General features: G+C 37.1%; 1 protein-coding gene across 8 annotated transcripts in view; it reads left to right on the plus strand.

Annotated features, from left to right (window-relative positions):
- Nucleotides 1-16,954, plus strand: part of PAN3 (poly(A) specific ribonuclease subunit PAN3) — a 161,990-nt gene that overhangs the window by 135,591 nt on the left and 9,445 nt on the right. For 4 of the 8 annotated variants that reach the window (XR_013813711.1, XM_079775195.1, XM_079775196.1 and 1 more), the window contains 6 exons: nt 3,277-3,442; nt 3,553-3,669; nt 4,564-4,654; nt 8,990-9,129; nt 11,662-11,791; nt 12,251-12,315. Coding sequence is in view for 7 of the 8 variants with exons in the window: in XM_079775195.1 (XP_079631321.1) it covers nt 3,277-3,442; nt 3,553-3,669; nt 4,564-4,654; nt 8,990-9,129; nt 11,662-11,791; nt 12,251-12,315 (709 nt within the window). In the remaining variant the exon portion in view is untranslated. The remainder of the gene's footprint in view (nt 1-3,276; nt 3,443-3,552; nt 3,670-4,563; nt 4,655-8,989; nt 9,130-11,661; nt 11,792-12,250; nt 12,316-16,954) is intronic. The other 4 variants (XM_079775197.1, XM_079775199.1, XM_079775200.1 and 1 more) reach the window with 1 other exon arrangement.

Raw genomic sequence — 16,954 nt, forward strand, 5'->3', positions numbered from 1 at the left:
TAATGTGCTAATTTAGAAAATGGTAACAATAATAATACCATACCATATAGGAGTTGTGATTAGAGGTTTAAAATGAGAAAATGTGGATATATAACTAGACAGGATCTGGAACATAGTAAAGACTTATCCTATATATTAAAAGCCTAATATGCTAAGTGTCCAGTTTTCCGGTCAACCAATCAAAGCGTAATATGCTAATGATATGCTAAGGCCACTCAGCCACTCACTATGACGTGTACTGACCACCAGGGGTAGACAGTCGACCAGTCACTATGACGTGCACTGACCACCAGGGGGGCAGATGCTCCTACCCGTATGTTAGCTTGCTGCTGAGGTCTGGCTGATTGGGACTGAGCGAGATGGGCTGGACACACCCTGGAGCCCTCCCGCGGTCCCTACCCAGCTGGCCAACCTCCCATGTCCCTCCCCGGCCCCAGTGATGCACCAGTGGGGTCCCTTGGCCTGGACTGCGCCCTCTTGCAATCTGGGACCCCTTGGGGGATGTTGGAGAGCTGGTTTCGGCCCGATTCTACAGGCCAGGCCGAGGGACCCCACTGGTGCATGAATTCGTGCACCCGACTTCTAGTTTGTTATATTCCTTTTCCTTATTATTACATTTAATAAATAGTTTTATTTACATTCTTTATCATTGTCTTTGACATTTTCTTGGCATTTATCACTAGAGCCACATTCTGAGTCATCTAACACTGTTTTCCAGATTTTATGACCTTTTTTTTATTATAATATTTTTATTGATTTCAGAGAGGAAGGGAGAGAGAGAAAAACATCAGTGGTGAGATAGAATGACTGATTGGCTGCCTCCTACATGCTCCACACTGGGGATCAAGCCCACAACCCAGGTATGTGCCCTGACCAGGAAATTGAACCCTGACCTCCAGGTTCATAGATCGATGCTCAGCCACTGAGTCATGCCTTCCGTGCCAGATTTTATTATCTTTAGTTCTGTCTAAATTGAGGGATAGCAGTTTTTGAATTTTAAATTTGCTTTTTCCTGGAAATTTTATGGCAAGCCATAACTACCTAATTGCTAATTAGTATCTCTACAATTAACCATTTAACTGTCTTTAGATCTCATTGACAAAAGGTTGCTTACAACCATATGAACACTTGGATTTATAAGGTTACATTCTCTGAAATACATTAGCCCTGCCCTGGGCAGTGTGCCTGTTATTTGGTGTTTTGTTAATCCTCGCCCAATGATATTTTTCCATTGATTTTTAGGGAAAGTAGAAGAGAGAGGGAAAGACAGAGAGAACCATCGATGTGAGGGAAACACATCAATTGGTTGTCTCCTGCACAAGCCCCTACCAGGGTTTGGGCTTCGGAGGAGCCTGCAGCCAAAGTACATGCCCTTGACTGGAATTGAACCCTTTAGTCTTCAGGTGGACACTACCCATTGAGCCAAACTGGCTAGGGCTATTTGATGGTTTGATTCCCTATCAGGACACTTACCCAGGTTTTGGGTTTGATTTCTGGTTAGGGCACATGCGGGAAGCAACTGATCAATGTTTCTCTGTCACATTGAAGTTGCTCTCTCTCTGTCTTTTTCTCCCCCCTCAAAAAATTAATAGTTATAAAAAAACTTTCTTCTTCCATAAAATAAAAAAGAAATACAATAGTTATCCTTTATCTGCAGGAAATACATTCCGAGACCCATAGTGGATGCCTGAAACTGGGAATAGTACCAAATTCCATGTGTGTGTTTGTGTGTTTGTGTATCTGTATGATGTTTTCTCCTATACATACCTATGATAAATATGGCACAGTGAGCGATTAATAACAATGACCAATAATAAAACAAAACAATTATGTAACAATATACTGTAATAAAAGTTATGTGAATGTGGTCTCTATCTCTTTCAAAATATATTGTTGTACTTTTTGTGATAATATGAGATGATAAAATGCTTATGTGATGAGATAAAGTGAGGTGAATGACAGGCATTGTGATGTAGGCAACTATTGACCTTTTTGATGATATATTAGGAGAATCCTCTGCTTCAGGAGATTCTGTATCATTGCCGGATGTCAGGAGCAGATGATGTTGATTGTTGGGGCAATTTAATTTCTAACTGTGGTCAACATTATTTAACTGAAACCACAGAAAATGAAACTGCAAGTTAGGGGGTACTACTATAACTACAAAATCTGGATTAAATTTATATGGCTCCTTTTCTACTGATATAAGAATTAACAATGACTCAGAAAATAATATCAGGAAACACAAGTGTGAAGCCAGGACCCACGTGGCCTGGGTTCAAAGGCCACGCGGGCCCTGGCTTCACAGGCCTGGAGAGAGAGCTGATGCGCAAATTAACACAAGACAAGAAATATAAATTTGGAAATTATGGGGGAAGCCAGCTGTGAACTTAGTTCAAGGGACTAAGCTCCACTGAATCTCTGCAACAATCTTTTTATTTACTAGACTACACAATTGTCTTTTAGGAATGCAAACAGACAGATCAGTGGTAATGTTTAGTAAACAGTAAAAGGATTATCAGGTTAGGGAGGTTGCCATTGAGTCAGCAGCAGGTAATAAAATGCAGATATTCAGCCCTGTGAATGGTTTCAGCCTTCTGACCTGACTTCTCACATTTATATTAATTACTGTTGATCTTGGCTCCCGGCACACAAGAATCAAAATGATGACTCTTTATGGTAAACCAGATGTTTTTGTGTTTTAACTTTACACCTAAATGACATTTAGTGTTTTATATTCGTGTCTTTGTGAATTGGATGTTATCATATCTAACTGACATGGCCGAGCAGTAGAAGAATAAGAAAACATTCAGCATAAATGATGGTAGAGACTTTTATTTTCCTTAAGCCTCAGAATGAACAGGTCTCACATGCCTGAACAATAATATAAGGTAGGATTATCCATATTTTAAGTTAAATAACAATATCTACAGTTTCTGTTTTTAATCAGATTTATATTTGGTTCACAATTAAATACAGATTTTTAAAATAATTTTTGTTTATTATTCAGTAATTACAATGGTCACAGAAAAGAACAGTTCAGTGAGAGCTCTGCTGCTAATAATAATGTAAAGGTATAATCCCAAATTGGGAAATTTTGGGCTTGTCCCTTCTTACTTTATAGACTAAACTTAAATTTTACATGTATACATATGTATAAATTGACAAATTATACCATGAATATAAGTGATTATTTTCTGTTAATTTTGGTTTGAATGTTTTAGTCTTTTAGTTGATTACTTAAATAAGTTTTTAAAATTATTATTTGCTTTATAGGTCAACATGATGGACCATTGCCCAGACAGCATGCGGGATTATTGCCAGAATCTCTTATTTGGGCATATATTGTCCAATTGAGTTCTGCACTGCGTACCATTCACACAGCAGGTTTGGCATGTCGAGTTATGGACCCAACAAAGATTCTGATAACTGGCAAAACAAGGTACTAGCATTTTGAGTTTTGGCTTCTTTATTGCACATTTAACCTATGACCGGTTTTAAACAAAGCATGATGATTTGTTTTAATTTTACCTTTTCATATATTCCATCCAGAAGAATTGCTGTGACTTTTGAGTTCATTTGTAATTTAAAAAAAAAAAAAGTTGAATTCTTTAAAAAAAAAAAAAAAAAAGCCTGGTTATTAACCAAGAATCTTGTAAGGGTTTGGAGGTATGTATGGTTAGGGTTGGTTGGGGGGATATATAAGTAATATCAATACAACTTTTCTTTGTACAACTGTGATTCTCAAATTTTAGCTTGAATCAAAATTGCCTGGGGGGCTTATTTATCACATATTGTTGGGCTCAAATTTGGACCTAGAGTTCTCTCATTCAGTAAATATGGAGCAGGGCCTGAGAGTTTGCATTTCCAACAAGTTCCTAGGTGATGCTGTTGCTACTGATTGGGTCACATGCTTTGAGAACCACTGGCAGAGTTAAGTAGACAAACCCTAACTTCAGCAGAGTTTCATTTGAGTTGTATTTTTGAGACTTGTCTTGGGCAGTGTAGTATGAAGAGCTCAAGATGTAGTGCCAGGTGACTTAGCTTCCTGGCTCTGCTAGTTGCTGTCTTTATGATCCTGATCAAGTTCCTTAACTTCTATGTGTTCAGTAACCTTATGAGACGGGTACTCTCCTCACCATTTCCTACATTTTAAGGTACCTGTCTCATAAGATTATTGAGAGGATTGAATGAATTAATACATGTAAGATGCTTTAATATTGGCTAATAATATCTTCAGCAAGTGTTAGGACGCTAAGTAGTGCTCTTTACATGAACGAAGCAGCTTGGTACAGTGGAAAGACCACTGGGCTGGTAGTCAAAATATGAGTTATAGTCCTGGCTTTATTGGTTACTGACTTTTATAACCTTAATATCTTTGAGCCTTAGTTTCTCATTTCTAAAGTAGTGATTAGTAGAGGCTATATGGGAGTAGGACAGAAGGTTAGAGTAGATAATATTCTGAGATTCTTCTAAATATTATAGGAAATGATAAATTTCCACTAGTATGTAATTTTCAAAATCTCATTTTAATTATTTTCTTTAAATCTCTGATCTTTAAAGGTTGCGAGTAAATTGTGTTGGTGTATTTGATGTCTTAACATTTGATAACAGCCAGAATAATAATCCATTGGCATTAATGGCTCAATACCAGGTGAGTAAGAATTAACATGAATACCTACTTAATAACTTAAGGCTTAGTCCCCCCCCCCCCCCTTTTTTTTTTTTAAGACAAATTCAGTTTATTTTAAAGTACTTCAGGGTTTTAAGTGTAGATTTTAATTGATTCTGGGTGATTTTTATGCAAACTTTGAACATGTGTTTCTTAATCACTGATGTATTTAGTGTAAAGCCCTCATAAGTTGGAATATACAGAATTAATGACTCTAGCTGTTCAAATGAAAATGTATTTATATGATTAGGATAGTTGTCCTCAGCAGAATTAAAACAGATTAATTGGTCAGCTGAATGAATTAAATGAGATTTCACTTTTTTACTTTTAGAACAGTTGTCCCACTACCAATCTGAAAATTTTAGAAATACTTTCAAAGAAAGTGTTGTATTGCCATTTTTTTAAGTAATTTTTTTCTTTTTCTTAGTCAAGGCCCATCACTTCTTGTACATTATCAGAATTTGATTATAGTATGATTTCATAATAATAGTTTGGACTTAGGTCCCATTATGTACTTAGCTTTTTATTTCTTTTTTCTTGATTAATCCTAAGGTGTAGAATAAGAACTTATCTCTGCAAGTCTGCAAGGAGTGTTAAATGTAGCTGCTTTTGCCATGATTACTTTGTGCAAGTGATGTGCTATTTTAAGTAATGTTTCAGATCATTCAGTTTGTATTACAATACATTTTTCGGAGGCTATTCAACTGTCATTTTTAAGGCAATGTTCTCCTTGTGTAAAAGAATTTTTGTGTTTATGAACATTTATTAACTTACAGAAGTTGATATAAGGCAGAATATCTTCTTATTTCATGGAAAAACAAGGATACCTCACCTTCCCATTGTCCTTCTCATTTCAACATTTTTTGTTTAAATCTTGAAAGATTTCATTTCACTTTATCATAAGACAAAATTTCAGAACAAAAAGGAAAGAACAGACTGAGAAGTAGAGTCTACGTAGTGCTTAGTTTTCCAGTTCATGCCCAGCCTTCTCTTACCACAGGCAGTGCAGGCCCAAAGAGTTGGAGCTACTCTTCACATTCAGTTAGTTGTATGCAGACCTTTCATGTCTCCTGCTCTGCTTGTGCCCACCTGACCTCAGTAGCAGCCAAGCTGTCCTGATTGGTTGCACCACTTAGTGGCCACTGCGTGGAAGAATCTGGCTACTTTCCCCCCCAATGGCAGCAGCTTCCTTTCTGCCTAAGAGATTTGCTCCTCCTTTGTTTTTTCTTTTTTAAATCTAGGATGATTGTTTCTTACCTACTTTCCTTAACTTCTGTCTTATATTTATTGACTAATTGGCTCTGAAAATTGTTCTTTATAATTTGTTGTGCTCCTAAAAGTGACTGATTATTGGCTGTTAAAAATACTAGTGATTTTCATATATCAGGAAAATAATATTAAACTTTGGAAGAGAAATTTAGAACTAGTGCCATCAAGATCTATTGCAAGTATTTGGAAACCTCATGTCTACATTTAAAAAAACAGCCGTGTACAGTATCTCCTTATTCTTCTCTATTCTGAAGAGTTTCCTTTTATTTTAATTACTAGTATAAAGGAAATCTTTCCCCCTGTTAGTGTCACAACAGTATTATTTCCCTTTTTTTTTCTTTGCAAAATGTATATTACTTCAGTTATGTTACAAGTTGTGAAGTTAACCTTGAAAAACAATTCTTCATAAGAAAAAGTAATCCCAGAGTTACAAACAAATAACTTTTAAGTAAGCATTTGGGGCAATTGATTGATAAATTAACAACTGTCTTAATTCATAAACTCAGGCTACTTTCAACCTGTTGTCACTGTCCCTTTATTTTCAGCAGTAAAGGATATATCAGATTTTCTTTATTTTTTTGGGGTGGTATATATGTGTGGAATATTTTTTATATAGCTTATAGTAAGGTAACGGAGAGAATTAAAAATAGTTCCAAAGAGGGGATTGTGATTTTATAGCGAAGAGGGCACATGAGAAAGGAGTACATTGTTTCTTGTAGTCTATTTTTCATAGTCTGTTTCAGACACGTGAATAGAGACTGACTTTCAGTAAAATGGACATAAGTAGAGCCATAGATAGAATCAGAAAAATCAAGAAATCAAGAATCAGGAAGAAACTGAAAATGAGTTGGGGGGAAAACCTCCAGAATTCAACAAATGGGGGGAAAACCAGATGGAGGTAAGAAGCAAAATAACAACTGGAAAATTATTTAGCTGGGAAATAAGGAAAGGAGAGTTACAGAGTTTTTATGATGTTAAACTCTCTTAATTAATCAGGACTTGATTAATGTCTTTTATTTTAAAAAGTAGTTCTAATTTAATCTGGATTATGTGACATGTACATTTTATTTCTAAAGTGAAGACTCCTACCTTTGGTCCGTTTTAGAATGGTGGTAGGAAGTACTTAAGTCAGATGCTGCTATTCTTTAAACCCATCAGTCCTTCAGTTCTCCTAGATTTTTGTTTTCCTGTCTTTTGTTAGGGATTAATGGGATGTTCTAAGTGGGAGGTGTAGTTACAGCATCAATTCAGAGTGGAGCTAACCTGAAAATTCTGCTGTTTTAAGGGTTGGAAGGTTGTGTGTTGGTACATGCTGCTTACATACTTGATAAATAACCTTCAGTGTGCTTTGCTGACGACAATGGATTGCAACACTTAGAGAAATTTCCAGTTAGTATTTACATGCACTGATTTATGATTTCATTTAATGTAACTTGGAATGTTTACTTGATCTTGAGAATGACTGAGGGGAATCCTCCTTCAGTTTGTTCATGGCAATGCCCTCCAGAGAAAGAAACGAAACGATGGCAGCAGTGACCTTTGCCACGCCACCTTCCCTGCTTCCTCTGGCTCCTCACTCTGTACCTCTAACGAAGTTCTAAACAGTTTCTCTGGCATGCATTCTTGGTATCTCTTGTTCTTATAGATTCAAAGTAGCTTGTTTTTCTAATCACTTTTTCCACAGATTATGGGATCTTACTTTCGTAGTGTCAGATTCACAAATGCTAGTTTGGGGTAAATTTTTAAATTTGAACTTTTTCATGTTATTTTAGTAATGGAGTTTGACTTCCTCTTATACTTTATTATTTGGGTAGAATGTTGCTAAGGATAGTTATATAGCGCTAAAATTTCATTAGTGATTGCCTTGAAATACTCACCTGATGTCACAAATATACCATTATAAACATTCCACAAAACCAGTAGGTTTCAACCCTGGCTATATATCAGAATCTCTTGTGGAAGCATTGAGAAATACCAGTATCTAGATCTTACCCCAGACTAATGACATCAGAAGTGAGATGAGGGGATGTCCACTGGTTGATTTTTTTTTGTTTGTTTGTTTTTTAAGCTCCTCAGATGATGTTACTGTATAGCTAAGTTTGAAAACTCCTTATACTAAACCAATATTCCGTAAATGAGCATGTATCCAATAATTCAGATGAGATCTCAGATTTTGAAGATTTACAGAAGTTTTTTGTAGAAATTACTTTAGATGATTTCACTTAACTCTGAGCTGCTGCATTCTCCCAGGCATGTGCTTATTAATAGTTATCTGCCAAGCAGGGCCTTTTGAGGTGACCGTTTTGTTTCATGAAGTTATAATAGGTAGGTAAAGGAGAGCTCACCTCAATTCATGTAGCTGTTTCTTGAAAATCCTTTCAGAAGTAAGGCCTCAGACTGGTAAATTTGAAAAAAAGAAGAAGAAAAAAAAAACCCCCGTAGGAAACTAGGTGGTTAGGGAGCTCAAAGATCTTTTGCAGTGGGAATATAATTGTCTGTTTAGAACATCAACAGAAGGGATATCATTGGGTTGGCAGCATTTTCAGGGTCCTAAAGAACATACTTGAAAAATCAGGTAATGGTTGAAGTGTTTGGAATAATGGAATAAGTTTTCTTCAAGTAAATTTTCAAGTGCATGCTATATTTTAGGCATCATTGAAAATGAGAAAGTGCATATTATAAATGGCAATGATCAGAGTGAAGCAAGTGTACAGTAACCAGCCTTAAATTTCTTATAATTGTAAGAGTATCAGCTCTATTTAAATAAAGTGTAGACCTACAACTACGTTCGTCAGAATTACCTGGGTACTTTAAAAATGTTGGGCCTGTTTCCAGACCTATTGAATGAGAATCTCTGGTAGAGAGGCTCAGAAATTCTTTTTGATAAGCTCCCATCTGATTCTGATGATTATTAATATTTGAGACCCCTGTGCTGAGCTCTGCAGCTTCTTTGTATAAGGACTTTTTCCATGCAGTCAATAGTGTGGGTGTATTAAATTTGTATCTTTAAAATAAAAATTAAAAGATATATTTATTCTTCCATGTCAGCAAGCAGATCTGATATCATTAGGAAAAGTTGTGTTGGCTTTGGCTTGCAACTCTTTGGCAGGAATTCAGCGAGAGAATTTACAGAAAGCCATGGAACTGGTGACAATCAACTACTCTTCTGACCTGAAGAATCTGATTTTGTAAGTTTTAATGTACAATTAAACATGTATAATGGTCATATGAGATAAGACAGCTGTTTCATAAGGGCCTTTTAATAGCGATTCTGTTTATTTTACTGTCTTCTATTTAAAATCAGGCAAAACACAATTAAGCAACTTTTAATTTATTTTTTTTGCTAAGTATATATTTCTTGGAATAAATTTATAAACCAGTGTGTTTAAATCAGTTACTGATGTTTTAAACATTTTTCCAAAGGGTACCCTCTAAGGCTTCATTGGTGTCTACTAGCTACATATGACCTTTTAAAGCTAGTAAAAATGAAATAAAATTGAGTTCTTCAGTTTCACTAGCCACTTTGCAAGAGCTCAAAAGCCACTTGTAGCTCCTGGCTAATATTGGACAGTGTAGACATAGAACATTTCCATCATCTCAGAAAGTTCTGTTAGTGCTGCTCTGGAGCACCGGTCACCAGCCTTTCGGACCTCACGGACCAGCAGTGGTCCGCGGAACACCGGTTGGTGACCACTGCTCTAGAGAAGGGTCGTTACCCATGTGAAAGCTGTCATAAATAAACCTCAGGTGTGATTCAGTTACTTACTCTGGCCAGAACATCCATTCCAGAAAACATATATGTAAAAGTCTCTATGCTTCTACGGTATCTTCAAACTCCAAGGAACCTTGTGTGCAGGTTTGAAATAAATTTGGTGTAAGAAAAACCCCCTGTGGACTACTGTCACCACACAAGGACCGCTCCCTGTCCAAGATACCTCTAAGATTTGGAAATTCCAGACAACCCTTATAATAAGTTATTCTAGAGAACACGTGCTAGGAATAGGAAGTCTCTATTGCACTTTATCATATTATGTTCTAAAAGCAGTTAGAGCTTACTGATCCTTTTCAGTCTCTCTTTAGCTTCCAGCTGTTTCTTCTGATTTTTCTTGTAGCCCTGGATGATTCCATTTGTTTTTGGACTGGCCTTGGGGTATGGAATTGGGGGATGGAGGATGGGGCTACTCACCTGTGCTTTGTTACATTGGCATAAGTGTCTTTGTGACAGAGCCAGTGATACCTGTTTCCTATTAATAATCAAATAAGATGATTTCTCTTTTAAGTGAAAATATTTGCTTCATATATGATCACAACTGTGATTTCTGGCCTTAGTTTGCAGCACCTAGGATGTCTCTAATCTCAAGTTATAATCTCCAAATTTTCCTTTTAAAAAAGAGAGAGTAAAGGATATAAATGTAACAGAGTTGACCACACATTATCACACATTATCAGTTTGACCACACATTATCAGTTTTTGAAACTGGGTGATGGGTACATGGAGATTTAGTAATAATTTTCTCTATTCATGTAAATTTTGAAATTTTCCTTAATAAAAAGTGAATCAGCAAAAGTCATACTTTAATATTAACCAATAACTAAAATTTATAGAGCAGTAAGCCATGTATCAGGCACTTTCAAACTGATTGATATGAATTAAGTTTCTTAATTCTTTCCCGAACTCTAGGAATTAGGTACCATTATTAGCTCCATTTTAAAGGTGGCAAAGCTGAGACATAGAGAGGTAAAGTAACTTGCCAAAGTCATGTAGCTTGCAAAATGAGTAGTTAGATGTAAATATGTCAGTAATTACAAGATGAATAGGTAAGATATCGATTGTCCACATGAATATAACCATTCATTTATTCAATGAAAGAATGCCTGCTATATGCCAGGTGCTAAAGATGCTTTGAACAGATGCATAAAATTTTCATCTTCTGGAGCTTCAACCTTAATGGGGAGGAGTTAATAAACATGTGAACAAGTAAGATGTTTGCAGATAATGATAAACCCTGTGAAGAAAATAAGACAAGTATAAGCAGAGAGTGAATGAGTGGGAGGCTTCTTTAATGAGGAGGGTTAGGAAAGGGCTTACCTATCAGAATGAGAAATAATAGGTGATTAATTATTCTTGTGTTCTAAAACGTGGCCCTTTGAAACATAAATTCTTTTCTGCCTTAGTTGTAATGATAGAAGAAATTTAATTGGTCTCTTCTGATGTGTATTAGTGCATGAAGATTTCTCAGAAATAAATATACCATGACAGCTGGTAAATGAAGTTGCAGAGCAGAGGACAGCTTTCTAAAAAGCTGAGGCTCGTTTGATTTATCAAAATTGAAGACGCAGGTTTAGTTTCAGAAATTATTGTTGAGGAACCCCTACAGCCAACCCCTATTTCACCTCTCCAAAAAAATGTGTAGCAATCTTTTCATCTCTCACTATTATAAAGAAGGTTTTGAGAATGGAAATGGTAAGTATAACCCTATTCAATTTTCCTTTCTCATTTTCATAATAAAAAGTAAAAATGCAGAGAAAGAGACACGTTTACAGTTTTCTCCATTGGCTCTTAAGATTTTCCAGAGAAAAGTGAACCTGACTTGCATGAAAAAATGTTTGCAAAATTGTGCACACTGATTTGATAGCAGCAATGGTAGCTGCATGCTTGTGGGTTATGTTTTTCAAATTGCATGTTTGGCATTCAAGTAATTCTTCTGTATGTTGGGTAGGTATCTGTTGACTGATCAAAACAGGATGCGAAGTGTTAATGACATCATGCCCATGATCGGTGCTCGATTTTATACTCAATTGGATGCTGCTCAAATGAGGAATGATGTGATAGAGGAGGACCTTGCAAAGGTAAAGAGGGCATTTAAGAGCCTGTATACAGGCTTGCGTCTCTGTGTATAAATCAATAAAAAGCATATTAATTATTGTGCAGAATATAGTGCATAGTTGGCTAAGATTGCACATATTTTTGCCCACACTTAATGATTAGTATTTTAATTTCTTATGTGGCACTTGTTTTCTTCTTTTTGTTCATGGTCTTGCTACATTCATTTGACAAAAATCTTGATTTTTTTTTCCACGTGAATTATTTTAACAAAACTTTTAAAAATGACCAGCTGTATAATCTTGAGTATTACTATTGAATGGCATGGGCACATTGTATTTAAAACTATAACCAGAAGGTTGGAATATTAGGATTTGTTGGTTAAAGGTAATATTGGTGCGGGGTACCAATTTTTGTAAACTTTTGCTTTTATATTCAGTTAGCTGGAACATTAATATTCTGTCTCTTTTTAAAATGTTTTATAGGAGGTTCAAAATGGAAGACTGTTTAGGCTTCTAGCAAAATTGGGAACAATCAATGAGAGGCCGGAGTAAGGATTTACAGTATTTTATAACACGCTTTCAATCAAGGGCATGATTTTGCATAATAAGATTGGGTATACCTTATCCTTAACTGGTTTTATTTGGAAAAGGGAAAAATTCTCATGTGAAGTAACTTTAAGCTTATTGTTAATCATTAATTAGGGGGCTGTTTTTAAACTACAGCCTAGGCATGGTTGTCCTGAAGAATTTCACATACATATGTACATAAAGAAAATATACTGTGTTAGATCTCCAGTGTGGTTTGCACATAAGTGCACAGTTGATGGTGATCAGTACTGCCTTAACCCTGTCTCCGTTTTGAAGTTTGGTCAATTCAGGTCAGATTAGAGATTTTGGAAATCTCTAATTGCTGCATGTCTCTTATCTTCTGTTTCATATCCGTGCTATCACCGTCTTACATTATTTGCCATTTAGTTCTGCCTCATTTGTAAGTTAATCAGATGTTCAAGAAAGAATCAGAATTGATGTTTGAACTGCTTAACTATCAAAGACAGCTAGGGCAGTATCACAGCTATTGTGACTGCAGTGTAAATTACAGTTCAGGAATGTTGCTTCTGTTCATAGAAATAGATAAATGTCTTTACTTGAGGGATTTTTTTGACTATGGAATTCACTTATATTTCTTCAAGTTTAAAAGACTCAGTATTTTTGCTAATACTTTTTTCTAAATAAAGAGAACATGACTATGTTGAACCATATTTTAGGAACTCTTACGTTTCTTCTGGCACTTACCTCTTTATTTTTAAACTAGAGGCCCGATGCATGAAATTTGTGCAAGGGGCTTGGCCCTTGCAGCCCCGGTTTTGTCCGGAAGGTCGTCCTGAATGTCAGACGTTTGGCCGTCGGTCTAATTAGCATATTACGCTTTTATTATTATAGATGTATGCTTATTATACTTTTTCTTGATTTTTTTCATCATTTAACTAAGTAAACGATTTTATCCTGTGAAAGATGCTTCAATTTTCATATCTCTTCCCTTAACTGAACACACACACACACACACAACCAGTTAATCCATAAATTTTGAGTAAATCTTTATTTAGTGTTGACATTTTTATAACAAGGTAAATATTGTTAATAGCTGCATCACTTAGTAATCATAACTATTTCTTTTATATTTTATTTTTGTTTTCATGGAGTTAATAATGATCTTATATGGGAAACTATTAAACAAATGAAAAACTACTTATCGCCAGTTCATTCCAAACTCTCTGCCCAAGTTATAAAACACCTTTCCATGGGGTCAAAAAAATAGGTAGCCTATAGTTTCTCTTTTTTTCTCCCCCTCAGAGAAATTGCCCCTGGAGTCTCTTTCCTCCTGATCCTATCTGGGCTGGTTGCGCTTTTCAGCCTGCTCACACTCACACTTTAGAACTGGAACTTCCCTTCACTTTTATCCAGGGAATTTTCATTGTCTCTCCCTTTGTGTTGGATGTCCTGTTTCTTGCCTTTTTCCTTGGTTTATTCTTTTTTTATTTAATAGAGCATACTCTCCTGTAGCTTCCTGAGAAAGGTGAGTTTTTTTCCAGTCTGAAAATATCTTTTTTGCTACTTTCACACTTTATTAATAGTATGATTGGGTGTACAATTTTAGATTGTCCTCAGAAAATTATTTTGTTAATTAAATATTTTGAGTAGATTATATATAAATACATTTTTTAAAAGCAGAAAATGGTTTACAGTAAAAATAATAAAATCTCTCTTTTATACTTGATATGCCCAATCTCCCCAATTTCTGCCACCAACCTTTATTAGTTTCTTATACACACTTCCCAGGTTATGACTATACTGGAGGCCCAGTGTATGAAATTTGTGCACTCGGGGGGGGGGGGGTGTCCCCTCAGCCCGCCTGTGCCCTCTTGCAGTCCAGGAGCCATCGGACATCCTTAATGTTGCCACAGAGGTGGGAGAGGCTCCCGCCACTGCTGCTGCCCTCGCCAGCCGTGAGCCCAGTTTCTGGCTGAGCGACGCGCCCCCTGTGGGAGCACACTGACCACCAGGGGGCAGTTCCTGCGGTGAGCGTCTGAGTCCTGGTGGTCAGTGTGTGTCATAGCTACTGGTCTTTCCAACATTTGGTTGATTTGCGTATTAACCTTTTATTACTAGTATGCTAGAGGCCCGCTACACAAAATTTGTGCATCCCCATGCGGGGGTGGGGTGGGGCTCAGCCCAGCCTGTGACCTCTCACAGTCCAGGACTCCCCGGGGATCGGGCCTAAGCTGGAACTCAGACATCCCTCTCACAGTCCAGGACTCCCTGGGGATCGGGCCTAAGCTGGAACTCAGACATCCCTCTCACAGTCCAGCACTCCCTGGGGATCGGGCCTTAGCTGGAACTCAGACATCCCTCTCACAGTCCAGGACTCCCTGGGGATCGGGCCTAAGCTGGAACTCAGACATCCCTCTCGCAGTCCAGGACCCCTTGCTCCTTACTGCCTGCCTGCTGTGGAGGCATGAGAGGCTCACGCCACCTCTGTGTGCTTGCCAGGGGTGAGCCCAGCTTCTGGTTGAGCCAGGGGTGGAGTGGGGGGTGGGGGGGAGTGTGGCTCAACCAGAAGCCGGGCTCGCTGCTTCTTAGTGCTGAACCCACCCACTGGGGGTGGGGCCGGGCTGGCTGGGGGAGGGGCTGGGGGAGGTTGAGGCACTGCGGTCGCACCCTGTCCAACCTGTGCAGAGGCTCTGCGACTGTGCAGCCCCCTCTCCTGCCCCCTCTGCAGAAGGAGGGGCCGTGGCGCTGGGACCACACCATGGCCTCTCCCACAACCTCTGCAGGAGGCGACTGGGCCTATCAGGGGAAGGCGCCGCCCCATCACCCTGCTGCTGCTGCTGCTGCCACTGCAGGCCACTGCTGGCCGCTGTGGCTGCCTGCCCTCACTCGGCCCTCGCAGCCACCACGGCTTTGTCCAAGAAAGAGTTCTGGATGTCTGGAAGATGTCCGGTCTATCCAGTCTAATTAACATATTACTCTTTTATTAGTATAGGTAGGATATTATTTACACTCACACCCCACCATCAATTTTTAATATATACAAACTATAAACCACACAATTGCTTTTTTTGTATATGGCTTATTTTCTCATAACAATGTATTTTGGAAATCATTTTTTTAGATATGTTTAGTGTATTCTAAACATTATTGTCAATGGTTTACAAATATGACAACATAATCCTCGTAACAACCCTGTGATGCAGGTGTTGTTAGTATTCCCATTCAACAGAGAATTGAGACAGAGAGAGGAAAATACCTTGTCTAAGACCACAAAATAAGTATATGAGCCCGATTCGAATCCAGGCCGTATGGTTCCACAGTCTGTGCTCTTAACCAAATATTTTATGCTTCCTCATAATTTATGGCCATTTAATAGGTCATCCTATGGATGGATGCAGTATTTCTCTAGTTCCTATTGATGAACACTTGGGTTGTTTTCAGTCTTTTGTGCCAGTATTAACAATGTTGTAGGGACTCATTTAAATTCTTAATTTTGTGTGTGCATAAATAGAGGTCCAATTGTGATTGTTAGGTCAGTGGGAATGTCCCTATAATTTGATAGCTATTACAGAAGGTTTACAATGCATGAGAGTCTATCACTAACAATACTTTTTTCAAACTTTTTGGATTTTTGTCAACTTGATAAATGCAGTTTTATTTTGTATTTTATTCTTTTAAAAAAATTCTTTATTGATAGTATTGACCCCTTCTAGCCTGCCCCTGCCCCTTGCTCCACGCCTTCACCACCCTATAGTCTATGTCCATGGGTTATGCATATATACATACAAGTTCTTTGATAACTTCCCACCCACTGACCCTACCCGCCTTCCCTCTGAGATTCCTCAGTCTGTTCCATGCTTCTATGTCTCTGGATCTATTTTGTTCATCAGTTTATTTTGTTCATTAGATTCCACATATGAATAAGATCATGTGATACTTGACTTTCTCTGACTGGCTTATTTCCCTTATTTATTTATTTGTTTGTTTATTTATTTATTCTTAATGAGCATATTGCCTATCGGTTGTTTTTGATTCATTTTTGTCCTTTTCTGTCCTTTGCTCATTATTATTTTTAATTGGATTGTCTGGTTTCTGTGATATATAGGATCAAGAGAGATTTGCCCTGTGATTTTTTTAAATTTTAATTTATTTTTATTTTGACTGCTTAATTTTTCCCATGTAGGCATTTATATATGTAGCCTTTAGATTTTGAGTCATAGTTAGGAAGGTCTTTTCCATTGTAAGATTATGAAGGAATTATCTCATGGTTTCTTCTAGAATACGTAGGGCTTCTTTTTTTATATATTAAATTACTTATATATTTGGGATTTCTATCGGATATAAGGTAGGAATCCCAGAAGACTATTCAGTGGTCCAAAAACTATTTATTGACTAGTCTAGCTTTATCCTATTAGTTTAAAGCAGCATCTTTTATACTGTTTTAATGATTGACATTTTAAAACCTACTAGTGTTAGTTCTTTCATATGTCCATTTTATTTTGTGTTGTTTTTATTGTTTTCCTAAAACCATTTAGTATTTTGTATAAATTCTATAATTATCTTATTTTAGTTTAAAAAAAATCAATAAACCTGAAGGTATTTTTATTGAGAAGATAACATAATAGATTTATTAATAAA

Source organism: Cnephaeus nilssonii, assembly GCF_951640355.1.
Source record: "Cnephaeus nilssonii genome assembly, chromosome: 6".
Taxonomy (NCBI): Eukaryota; Metazoa; Chordata; class Mammalia; order Chiroptera; family Vespertilionidae; genus Cnephaeus; species Cnephaeus nilssonii.